The sequence below is a fragment of the Phascolarctos cinereus genome, unplaced genomic scaffold (assembly GCF_003287225.1).
Source record: "Phascolarctos cinereus isolate Bilbo 61053 unplaced genomic scaffold, phaCin_HiC Scaffold_5;HRSCAF=322, whole genome shotgun sequence".
Lineage (NCBI taxonomy): Eukaryota > Metazoa > Chordata > Mammalia > Diprotodontia > Phascolarctidae > Phascolarctos > Phascolarctos cinereus.
Window position 1 is genome coordinate 88,090,797 of NW_027555958.1, and position 13,517 is coordinate 88,104,313.

The 13,517-nt window shown below is 34.3% G+C and overlaps 1 protein-coding gene across 3 annotated transcripts in view; it reads right to left on the bottom strand.

The window, feature by feature from the left end:
- Nucleotides 1-416: 416 nt before the first annotated feature.
- Nucleotides 417-13,517, bottom strand: part of QKI (QKI, KH domain containing RNA binding) — a 190,092-nt gene continuing 176,991 nt past the window's right edge. The window contains exons 6-9 of one of the 3 annotated variants that reach the window (XM_020986764.2): nucleotides 9,539-9,626; nucleotides 7,776-8,072; nucleotides 4,624-4,698; nucleotides 417-654 (exon numbers count right to left, since the gene is read on the bottom strand). In XM_020986764.2, the coding sequence (XP_020842423.1) occupies nucleotides 638-654; nucleotides 4,624-4,698; nucleotides 7,776-8,072; nucleotides 9,539-9,626 (477 nt within the window). In that variant the 3' untranslated portion in view covers nucleotides 417-637. Of the gene's footprint in view, nucleotides 655-1,195; nucleotides 5,684-6,413; nucleotides 7,091-7,775; nucleotides 8,073-9,538; nucleotides 9,627-13,517 lie in introns of those variants that run through there. The other 2 variants (XM_020986766.2, XM_020986765.2) reach the window with 2 other exon arrangements.

The window sequence follows — 13,517 nt, forward strand, 5'->3', positions numbered from 1 at the left end:
GCAACTTCTGCCCTTTGAGGGCACTGTAGTGACTAAACAGCATGTCAAATTTTGAATACTTTTTGAAATCACTTCACCAATGACATCCCTGACCAAAGGTTCATGCATGATGCATCATCGCACAGTACATTCGGGGGGGGGGGGGGAGAGAGAGGGAGGAGAGAGAGAGAGAGAAGAGAGGAGAGAGAGAGAGAGAGAGAGAGAGAGAGAGAGAGAGAGCGCTTTGACTTCCCTATGAGAAGAAAAGGATTCCTAGAAGTCTCTCACAGTAACTGCCTCTGTCATCGGTAGTTAAGGGCCATTTGTCTCCATTTCTTGAGAGGCCTTCTTACCGTTCGTTTAGGGCGGAACGCTAAAGGATGATCAGTGCTGAGGGATGGATTGGACCTTATTGCTTTACTACTATTCAGTGCAGGTTCTAGAACCACTTTCACCCAAACGGGGGGGGAAAAAGCGGAGTTGGAGGACAACAATTTCTTTGTCTTTTGTTTGGTTAGATGGTAAGACGAACGGACAAGTGCCTCAGCTCGCTGCACTGATGACAGGCAAGCAAAGGCGATTACCAGTTAACTGATCAGCAGGCAGGCATGGTCAGGTCATCATTGGGTGAAGAGTTCAGAGGTCAGAAGGTCATAGGTTAGTTGCCGGTGGCGGCTGGGTGGTTAGAAACAAAAAACAAAACAAAAAAAAGAAAGAAAAGATAGAGAAGAGATTAGTTTCAGCTAGTGACGGCTTAATGACAACATGAAAAACTAATCACAACTAATTAAAAAAAAACAAGCATGTTTAATTCTGACAAACTGATTGACACCATCTACTGAATGCAATAAAATCATGACCATCTTATATCATGATTTGAACATATGAAGGAGAGCCCACTCCCACAAAACTGGTTAACAGGAGAAAATAGAAATAAAATACAACTAACAACTAATGGTTAGTAGCAGTCAATGAAGGAAATTGAAAAACAAAAACAATGAATAGGTTTCAGAACTTGGTAAAAGAATTTTGAAACAGTCAGTGCAGTTATCAGTGTCTGACTGCTATTAAGCATTAGTACTTTCCCAGGTGCAAGCATTAAAGCAACTATTAATGATGGATGTGATTATTAATAACTGGTGGTTAAAAGAAATGAGTTTAAAGAATTTTAAAACTTCTATAAACATTTTAAACATAAACTCTGGGCCAAACAAGGTTTCTTTTGTTCAATAAAATTTTTATTGCTTTTCAATTATTCTATTTACAAACAACATGGAAATCCTTGGCCTCATGATACAAAGCAGTACTAAACTGTAGTCTAGCAGTGTAGGCATCATCATGGGAACCAGGAAAAGGCCAAGCCTTGTGCTCAAGCCAGTTCTTTCCAGTTGAAAATACTATTTTACACATATAGAACACTTATAAAATGCACTTGCATGTAAACACTGTAAAGTCCTGCCATTTAAAATTCTATACTTAAAAAGCTCTAGATACATCAAAAAATAGAGGAAATTTCTAATTGATACTAATATGGCATTTTAAAACTACAAACAGCTCTCTTTATTCAATTTCAAAGCTAATACTCTGCAAATACAATAGAATCTGACATTTCATATACATTCCTGCTTTATACTTTTATATTTTAAAAGAAGCCACCTGTAAATACTATTTTCTTTTGCAAAATAACAAAACAAAAAATTACAGTAAAACATAAAAAATTCTCAAGTGGAAAAGTTATCATTCCCAATGTCCTTGAGCTCTTCCTTCCTTAATCATCCTCTATCACATTCTGCTTCAACTTGGTCCACTTTAACAGTAGTATGATTTTATTTTAAGACTTATTCAACAGCTTAATTAAAATCTAACAAATTCTGAGGTTTGATAGAGTATTTTGTACTGTTGCCATTATGACTAAGGCAGAGGAGATGAAAGTGAGAAATATATTCAGTGCAAAGTCAGATCTGTGCCATTTTATAAAATGAAATCCAGTAGGTATAATGTTCACAGATAAGAATTTAAATGACCTAAATAATGGGCTGATTTACCTTCATATAATTAAAATGGTTTCTATGGTCTACCATTGAGGATACAATTTATAAACATTAAAATCATTATGCTAACTTCAATGTGACCGCATCTTCCCTGAAATTCTTCAAAATTCTATTACTTGGGATTTTGTTTAAATTAAAAACGGCTGTTCCAAGAACAAAGAAAAAATAAATATTTAATGTGGCACAATTTTACCACTTTACAGAGATTCTAGAAATACAGAATCTTAAAGCATTGCTTGATACAGATTATAATTTTGATTAAATGGTATTACATTTTATATAAATTAAGTGAATGAAAATTTCTGCAAAAACATCAGAAAGTTCTTGGCATTACTTTTTGTGAAGTATATAACCAAAACAAGCTACCAATTAATGACACCAGTACACCTGGGATACATCCTCTGCCAAGTCCCTGGCCTTCTACAGTACACACAGGTTTATCAAGTGTGCAACACCATTTACAATTCATTACAATTAAAAGTCAGTCGGCCTGTTACAGGAATCAAATCCAGTTTTGTTTTATTTATAGTTGGGTCTTATTCTTAGTAAAATTGTACTAGTCAAACCTTCACCAATTCCAAAAGGCATGCTTATAAGGATAACACAGTTTGACATGTCCAAGGGCTGAGTTTCTTTGCATTATATGTAATGCTTATTCTACCTCTAAATCTATACATTGGATTAAAAACAAAAGAACAAACAATAAACCCAAACAATCCAGTAGTATCATAAAATAATTTGAGTTATTTTAGCTATACTCCTTAGACCCAATGACTGACAGGTTTGTAGTGGGTGACATGACAGTGGTGTACAAGTATTGCTATTAAAAATTAGTATTTCGGTTTGCTGACATTGCATTTTGAATTAAATCAGTAACAAAACTAATCAACACATACATAATTACAAAACAGCTATACATGGAATGTGTTGACAATTCCCAAATAACACTGTAATTTTCCTTTAATCTGCTCATTAACCACCTCAAGGTTCAGGAATAGCATGTATGCCAGCACTGTTTCAAAATACAAGTGTAAGAAATAAAATTTGAGGCATACATGGAAATAGTGTTCTTACAGTTGAAAAGCTATTTTAAAAAATATTTCATATTCTACATGAAATGTTTCCTAACAATAAGAATAAAGCTCCAAAAGAGTCAAACTATCTATTTTCCTTGACGAGAAAAATAAAGGTCACACTTTGTTTTTCCACACAAAGCCTTGTTTTGATGTAAGCAGACATGTGTGCATGGTTTTTTTAAATTATTACACACTTCATAGGAAAATGACCTGTAGTTATCTTCATGGATGGTCAATTCACTACCGAGATCTTGCTGCATTTCTCTTATGACACGATTATGTGTAACTTGTATACAAGGCCTGTTTAAGTATAAGAGGCTAAATAAATATCATTACCATTTATCTTTGGAAAATCATACTATTCTGGTATGGACAATGGCTCTGTCCAAATTTAGTGGAATACATTACAGAATGGATGGTGACCATGTAAGGCAGGTAGGTCTTCATAAGTTCACAGATGACAAAATTGGAGTGTAGGCCCTGTCCCTGTTTGCCACTGATAAGAAAGACTTATAAGTGACCAACTGAATTGTCAGGCAGCAAATGTGCCCCATCTGAGAAGCCTGAAGAAAATGATTTTCCTATCTCGTTTGGGAATCTTATTTTGTAGTGAGAAAGCCTTAGAAAATAATCCAATGTCAATAAACCGAAAACAACACTTCTCAATATAAACTTTACAATTCATGCAAGGGTCCAAGGGTACCTATAGGTGGCAAATTATAATGGTGAAAAGGAGAAAAATGAAGACTTATTCTCCAAAGTTTAGTCAACAGGGATATCCCAAATAACTGGATCTATTTTCACTGCAGAACTTCAAAAGTTATTTTACCTTCAGACAATGTATTTTAGCAGCAAATGATAGGTGTCAAAGGATCCATTTTAGCAAGAGAATGAAAAAGTAAAAGAAAACTGCTTTTACTGATTCATATAAATCCAACTACCTTCTATAGTAATCTTCACAGTCCTTACTTTGCTGACTTCAGTTAGGTACTCAACAAGCACTTCCTCACGTTTATGCAGTGGCTCAAATAGTTTTATCACAAAAGGAAATAAAATTAATCTTCAGTTTTCTTCAGAAGTACTTGGGAGGAATAAGGTCCTTTACTTCCTGCTCATTAAAGCACCCATCCATCCATTTTATTTTGCACCACCACACAGACACTTGAGTCAATTAAATGATTAAACAAAAAAATTCTCGTGTGTGTGCGTGTGTGTGTGTAAAAGTCAGTATCAAAATTTTAACAGCTCCAACTAAGGATGATTCCTTTATATATTGCTAGATATTATAAACCATTTCACATTAGATAATCCTATATGATTCAGTATGTTTAAAGATGGGAGAAGCCAAAACAGTAAAAAAATGTCTTTAAAATTACAAATGTTTTTAGATTTGTGGGGAAAGCAGAAGTGCACAGGAAAAAAAAACCCCCACCATAACACTCCTCTGGCATGGTGTTACAAATTTCATGTATACCCAACGCATTTCTTATACACAAGAACTGCATAACTAAACTAACCTCGGTCTGCGGTCACAATCCTTTGGTAAGGATGGACACGCATATCGTGCCTTCGAACTTTAGTAGCCACCGCACCTAGTTAAATTGCAATTACCAAGACAAAGTTAGAAGACATTCATTAAAAAAAAATAGTAATAAAACAAAAAACACCACACACACAAAAAAAACCAACCCAAGAAACAAACAAACAAAAAGAACAAAAACAAAAACACACAACCCCAAAACAAACATAACAGCAGGTTTATCAAAATGGATGTTCATTTACTACAAAAATTCGTTTGTAGGAAAGAAAGAAAGAAAGAAAGAAAGAAAGAAAGAAAGAAGAAAGAAAGAAAGAAAGAAAGAAAGAAAGAAAGAAAGAAAGAAAGAAAGAAAGAAAGAAAGAAAGAAAGAAAGAAAGAAGTTAAGGCACAGTAGTTTTAAAACTTAATTATAATATGTAGAATATATTTGTGTATACTAATATTGCATTCATTTCAAACATTCTGGCCTTAACCTGTTTTATCCATTCATTTATGATTTCCAAATTACAGTATTCCATGAAATCTATTAGACCCAAGCACATTTAAGCTTTACTAGTCACATATTCACTGAAGTGCCTTTCTTGGCGCAGGACTAATTAAATAATGCCATATTTAATACTGACAATTATTTGCTAACCTTAAGACCACTTCCAGTTTCTACCACTTAGAAAAGTTTAAAAGCAATTCTTAAAGCCTACAGACTGTGATTTTAAACTTTGAGTCAATAAGTATGAACTGCAATGAATTAGGTGATTAGTAAAGCAAATAGTATAGAACACTTAGCAGTCAGTTTACTACTATACACTCCTTTATAAATTACAGCTACTTTTTCATAGTACAGACTAAACCAAATTAATTAGCATAATTTTATTTTATATCTATGTGCAAAAAGTGCAAGTAAGTCACTGACTGCTAGGCTAAGCTTTTTTTTTTTCCTCCAAGGCTGCTGAAACTAAGCATTTGTTAAATTCAGATCAGATGAGGGTTCAGTTAAGACCGTTCTTGAATTTCTTAGCCTTTCGTTGGGAAAGCCATACCTAAAGATAAAAGGAAGGGAATTAAAAATTAGTCATCAATGAAGATTTGATGCGATGCTACTACCAATCTCCTCACTACCACCATCACACATGTCTGCATCTGTTTTGAAGGGCACCACTTATTTTATTTTAAAGTATTTTAACATGAAAATTGACATACATGCATGTTATCTGTGTGCATATGGGTTAAAGACTCAGCAATGTTTAAAAGTTTACTGATTCCCTCCAATGTGTTTTACTGCTTAGATGGCAAAGTATGAACAAAAACAAGTAATTTCAAAATAACCTATATTTAAGTTTTCATTTAATATTTCATTTAATTCTTATTGAATCCTTACTCTTATTTACTGGATGTATGCCAATCAGGTGAGAAAATCTTTTTCCAAAGTGAGCTATTTGTTTAAGTTTTGTTTACAGTGAAAACAACAACCAAAACAAACAAAAAACCAACCTAAACTCCTATCTCCCCCCTCCCAAAATAATATTCCAAGAGAACACTGCTCAATTTGCTCTAAATTCAGAAACACTATTTGCCACACTGTCCTTTGCTATTTCTAAGCAGTAAAATGTTTTGTTATAATTTCTTTACTTTAGATGACCTAGTCACATAAAAGTAGATTCTACGTGAACTAATCATGCCTATCTTTCTTAACTGCTAGAACAATAGTGGGTGGCTAAGAGCTACACTCCTGCAGGAAAGCCCACGTGAGCAAAGTTTTTTTTTTTTAAATTAACAGATGCTGTGGGTGCCAGCAGAGAGGAGTTCTGGGTAGAAAAAGAGCATGCATGGGATTACAGGGCAAGATATTAATAAAAAGGTAAAACTTTAAAAGGGTTAAATGTTAAAGGTTATTTTGAAAATGCTTCAAGAAATGTGCAATAGAAAATAAGCCTCTTATGAACAGCTCTGTGGTGTGACTCTGACCAGTGAGTTATTTTATACAATGTTTTAGTAATGAATTGAAAACACACGTACGATAAAAAAAAATTTTTAAACAAAAGGCACATTTGCGCACGTACACACAGATAACAGAGCATCTTGTCTTCACATATTTAGCAATAAATTTGTCTTAACAAGCTAATGACTTTGAATCTGAGTGTCCAGTGATCATTAGAGACTTTCAGAATTTGTAATCAATACTAATGCTGAAAAAAAAAAACCTTTAAAGTTCAAATTCCTATAAATCAACAGCATGCATGCAGCACCATGGTCATATACAATTTCAAGAAAGGAAAAAAAAAAACCAGGAAAAATTATTCAGATTCTGTTTGGTAAAACAAAAGGGTTGCATTCAAAGAGTTTGTTCCACATTGACTGGTCGTGTTATAACGGCTGCTGTATTCTAGTCCTTCATCCAGCAAGTCAATGGGCTGAAATATCAGGCATGACTGGCATTTCAATCCACTCTATAAAAAAAAGGCATCAGTAATGTCTCTGAGCACACCACTTTTTGTTCACGTCTTGTAGTTTTTAACCAAGTGTAAATTACAATTTTTATTTTCACTTAGAAATGTCATTCAGGGATCAATGACATAGCTTTTACTCAATTCTATATGGTACCACAGCAATTAAAAGTAGCATTTACTTTTCAGTGTTAGCAAGGACTTCATACAAAAGACAGAGATCTATAAATATTTTTGAAGAATGGAATATCTGATAATTATCAGATCATTCTTTAAAATATTAAAAAATAAATGTAAGATATAGTAAAATGTTTTTATGAATGGTTTACAGAACTATATAAAATATTTCCAAAGGAAATGATACATAATGCAACTTAAATTTTAGGGGGAAAAAAAAGCCCAGCAATTCTAAAATTAGTTTGTTCAAAATGCATGTGATGTGATCAGTTTAAATAAAATATATAGACAGCAATTTTGAAAAACTGTACTATAGTTATCCAAAAAGTAGAACTTAAATAGAACAGAGCTAAAAACTTAAGTCAATGTTCTTCTGTAATGGAATCTTTTAATGAATTCTTTATTTGACCTCTTATAGTACTTTCAAAGTTACATGCTGGGAAAAAATGGATCACAGACTTCTGGTAAAGTGATCAAGAGCTAAGCCAATCAATTCAGGAGATAAACTTACCTAATACACCACTAGGTTCAATAGGATACTCAAGGATTGATGTAGCTGGTGCCAGTGTGTAAGGGTACTCGTAGGGTGTGTAAATTAAACCAGCCTCAGGTCCTGGAGGAACTATTGCAGCAGTTGGATGAGGAGTTCCGTTTGGCATGACAGCGGTCTGTATTTGTCTGATCAAAGGCATTATGGTAGGGCCAGCTGGCGTAGGAGTACGCAGGGCAGCTGGTGGGAGAACAGGCGCAGGCCCAGTAATAATCCTTGGAGCCTGGGCTGTTGCTGCAAGAGAAAAGGCAAGGGCTGCTACAGTAAGCAAAGAAATTTAGAAGGAAGTATAGAGACAGCAGTACAAAATATGGAAAGAATGAGGGGGAATGGGGAAAAGAAAGGAAAAAAGCAGGAAGGAAGAAAAATAAAAGGAAATCATTAGTACATGCGCTGATCACACGAAGTGCCAAAGCACACCAATCAAATGCACAAATAGCTTACCCTTTCCCAGTGAGATTAAGAATAAACATGCAAAAATAAAAAAGCCATCAAAAAGGTAAGCTAGACTAACAGGTTACAGAGCACAAAAGCTTCTTTTAGTTCACATATTTAATTTACCTATGCTTTTAAAGACTGCATGAGACTAAAATGCATGCAGGAGGGCAAAAGGAAACACTATTACATATTTAGAGTATGAAAAATATCCTATAATTAAGAGTTTACAGAAATATAGTTATGTGTAAGTATTTGTAAATACCAGCCTAGGATTCAACTTGGAGAAAGACTGGCTTTCTTCAGGTTGAAGTTAAGCCAAGCTCTCAGTAGACAGATATGATATTATTTCTAGCAGCTGCATTAGTTGATTACTTCTTAAGAGAAGTAATCTAAAAGGCCTTTATTGTACTTCTATTAATATTATTCTAACCCTTTCAGAAGAAAATTCAAGTGAATTTTGTTGCAAACCAGAATTACTTTAAAACAGTGGTTAACTACATTTTACTCATTTGATAGATTTTCCCCCCAGTTCTCCTTTTGCTTTCATATGAAACTATAAAACTCCTATTTGTGCATGTACTTAGCCTATACACCATCACTATGAAACTCAATGATCATTTTCAAATGAAAATTTAACATCCTTATAGCATGCTCAAATACATAAAAAGGAAAACGTGAATGAAAAAGTATGACAACCACTAATTCCTGTGAGCTCTCATGTGAAATCAATAGCCAAAAAGAAGAAGAAGAAGAAGAAGAAGAAGAAGAAGAAGAAGAAGAAGAAGAAGAAGAAGAAGAAGAAGAGAAGAAGAAGAAGAAGAAGAAGACAGAAAACATGCAAGCAAGATGACAGGAAAGAATTTAATATACACTTTCTTTCAGATAAACTTCATTATAATGTTGAAAATACATTTTATATATGTGTGTGTGTGTGTGTGTGTGCGCGCACATATATGTAAGAATGTATGTCTATTTGGAGTTATAAATTAATGTCAAATTGTTACTTATTTATGAAGTAGGAATTCAAGTCTAGAGCTTGAACTTACAAGGAAAGCAACAAAAATATATTCTAAAATACCATAACTCAAGACATGTTGGCATGATAACATAAATAGAAGGTTCTTAATTTGCAAAAGGATTTAAAAAGGTAGTGTTGACTCTGTACCAAATGCACAATTGTTTCAATAGATCTACCACTGTTCATATGTACTCCTGCTAAAAGGAGAAAGGTTTGTTGACAAAAACAAGCAGAAATAGCTATTATATTGGGCTAGTCTAATTCTTACGTGATTTAATGTTGGCATCTCTGTAGGTGCCATTCAGAATTGCAAGTTCCATCAACTGCATCTTCTTAAGGCTGTCTTCTCCTTCTGCCTACATGGGTGAAAAATAGAACACCATTTATTATTTCAAAATACATTTAGTTCATTAGAATAATTTGTACTAATATGCTCTTGATAGATTAACATTGATTGTTAAAACAGGTACACTTGCAAATTTTTTTGTGCTACTGGGCACCAGGTGCTTAGAGCAAAAGGGCACTAACACATGGGAAGCAGATTCTACACTACAGCAATGTTCAATTTCTTAATGTCCTTTTTAAAGATTTACTTTGACGAGATAAATGACAACATTAAACTCACAGTATTATTTTCTTTGGCATCATTTTACTCATTACATAAAAAGGCAAATATTATCAAGTGATTCAGAAAAGAATGATCAATTTCAACTATAGAATGATATTAAAACATTGCAATAAGCATTTTTTGTCTTCATAGTAAAAAAGCCCAGTTGAATGCCTATAAAGAGCAGCAATCACAATTCACATATATTTATAGGGTTTCAATTCAATTTGCTTATCAAAAGCTTCAAGTTTAACCTAAATAAAAAGAAATACTAAATTTCTGGTTTTCATGGAAATACTCCTCCCCTCCCCCAATCATTTGTTAATTGCATCATCATCCTTGCCTTTCTTATTGCTGCATCCCTCTTGCATCTGCCCTGCCACCACCTTAGTTCATTACCTCTTCTGTGAACTACTGAAATAGCTTTTCTAATAGATGTTCCAGTTCAAACCTCTCTCCTTTCTACTCTATTTCCCACAGCACCACCAGAATAATTTTTCTTAAAAAAGAGCTCTGATTCTCTGTAAAACATTTGAAGAATCCATACTATCTACCAAATAAAACCAGGAATTCTAAATCCTTTGCATCCTCACTCCAACTTACCTCTACAGACTTTCAACCTATTCATACCCTACTATAGGCCAACAAATTAGACTACATGAAGCGCTCAAAACACATGTCAATGCCCTCTTTGGTTATTATTCCCTGATCTCCTCAGTAGCAAGTCACGGGCTCATACATAGATTTAGAGCCGGTAGGGACTTTTGATTATGGACTTCAAACTACTCACTTTACAGATGAGCACAAGTGGCAAGAGGTGATGTGACTTGGCCAAGGTCACAAAACTTTGTGTTGCTGTTTTTAACCTTTTTTGTACCACAAGGTATACTTAGTTTTGTTTTACGCTCCCCCTATCCCTAACCAGATTGTTCTTAGGTCACAGACTATGTCAATAATCTTCATTTTCCTAACATGCTCATTTTGCCATAGTGGGATATTTATTTAATAATACTTAATAATAATACATAGCATTCTTTTTTTTTTTTTAGCACTTGGGCTTTGCAAAACATTTTATATATATGTATGTATGTATGTATGTATGTATGTATGTATGTATGTATGTATATAAAATTTCATGTGACCTCACAACAATCCAGGGAGGGAAGTGCTATTATTATCTCCATTTTTTTGCAGATGAGGAAACTGAAGCAAACAAAGGCTAAATGAATTGCCCAGGGTCACAAAGCTAGTTAAGTACTAGAGGCAGGATTTGAACTCAAGTCCTTTCTGCTTCCAAATTTTATTTATAATTCTTTAATAATTATTAATGACATGAAAGCTCAGGAGAATTCCTAATTGCATAATGAAAGATTATGCTTTTTGAACCTCTAAAATTTCAAGCCTAAACTTAAAACTATGTGCCATAATGCTTAATTCTGGGCAGCAGATGGTAAAGGGACCTAACTGAACAAGTCACTTACTTACAAGAAGTAAGTAAAGTCAAGATAAATGTTTCCTCCCTCATCTGTTGTGAAGGCTGTTCTCTACTTTTCCTTAAAGAGGAGATGCAGTAAGGCACCAAGTAGAAATACCGGAAGTATAACCTATGTATTCCCTAACACAGAGGACTCAGTATGTGTAGAGTATCTTGTAAAGCAATATAATATAAAAACATGTTTAAAAATATTATTTGTTCTTAATTCAGGTAAGGGATCTAGGAGAACAAGAGGGAATATAAACACTAGAACTTTCTTTTGCATGAAAACTACCAGAAATGAAATCCAGTGGATGTCATATTAAAACTATCTACCACTTTTAAATGATAGTCTTTTCTCACTTTTTGTCCCTTCTTTTAGCCTATGTCATAAACATAATGTTGAGTGTGTTTTACCAACTAATTCTAACAAATGTCCTATAGGGTTAGTGATATCTAGGCTAGTTTCCTATTTATCTATTAGGATGTTTTATTTATTATTTTAAAAATCCTGAACTTCAAAAGATCAGCTGGGTCTTTTTTCCTACAACAGTACTCCACTGCCTATTCTCAAGAATTCATGGAACAATACCTTACAGAATCGTTATTATATAAAAAGTACACCTTTCACTTAACTTGATACGGTCATGCCTTAAGTAAACATGGCATTAGTCTCAATAACTAACTGTATTATTTTAAAGACCCATGTTGTAGAAACAGCAGGACAACAACCCCCCCCACTAGTTTTTAAAAATGCTTTAATAAGTTGAGTGTAACATGATGTTGTTCATTGCCATGAAGCTTTATACTTCATTATAATGAAACCACTACAAAAATTCTAAATTTTTAAAAAACTTCTAAATTTATTAATCACCACTAAATTCCCATAACTGCCCTGTTCCACTTCAGTTTCTCATATATATGCTCATATCTTTTATCCTGGTATCAACTTCACTTCTTTGTTCTATGATCACAATCCTTCCTGTGTCTTATGATGTCTAACTCTGTTCTTTGTCCTCACATAGCCGCTTCCATTCCTTCTATCTTTTACTTCTTTCCTAAGTCATAACTTCTGTACTTGCTATACTCTCAACTCTTTCCAATTTCAAGACCTTGGTGAATCACTTTAACTTGACCGCATCCTCCATCCTTTGTCCTATTTGTTAAACAAGCCATGCCAAACCCCAGCCCTGGATGACGTGTGACCAACTATCTTCTACTGATGTGTTGCTAAATGAACTAAGACTAAATCATGAAATTGTGCTGAATGGGTTCACTACAAATTTACTTTTATCTAATCTCTAGTGGATCCTCATGGTTTCAAAAGTCAAATATTAAATTTCTCCCCTCGATCAGCTAATGCTAAAAGGGTATTTCAAACTTCCTTTTACGGTTTCTTGTCACAGGTCCCCTTCCCCACCATCTTCTTAACTAAAGATTTCACTTCATACTTAAATTTTTAAAAATTGAGACTATTTACTGAAAGCTTCCTACTATGATTTTCTTCATCTCATCTTATTCAACTGTCTTTCCTACTATCTCCTCCTTCATTCAGATGCAGAGTTGGGTTCCTCTTATCCAAGCCAATCCCTCTACATGTAATATTAAATCTATCACCGTCTTATCAAGCAGATTGCCCCCACTATCATCTTCTTTCTCTCTCTTCCTTTCTTTTGGCACCTTCTGTGCTGCCAATATGCACTCATCTCCTCATTCTTAAAAACAAAACAAAACAAACATAATTAAATCCTATCACTGCTGTTAGCTATCATCCTGTATCTATCATCCCCTTCATGAATCCTCTTCTTGACATAATAACAGCTAATATTTATGTAGCACTTATTATGTGCCAGGTGCTATGCTAAGCACTTTACAATTACCATCTCATTTGATCCTCACAGCAACCTGGAAAGTAGGTGCTACTATTACCCTCATTCTACAGTTGAGGAACCTGAGCTAACAGGGATTAAGTGACTTGTTGAGGGTCCCCTGGCTAATAAGTGTCTGAAGCAAGAGGTCTTCCTGACTCCAGGACTCTTATCCACTGCACCACCTAGCTGCCCCACTGAAAGTCATCTATACTCAGTGCCCTCATTTATTCTCACTCTCTTCTAGCCCTCTGAAATCTGGCTTCACATGCTGTCCATTCAGTTGAAACTCTCTCCA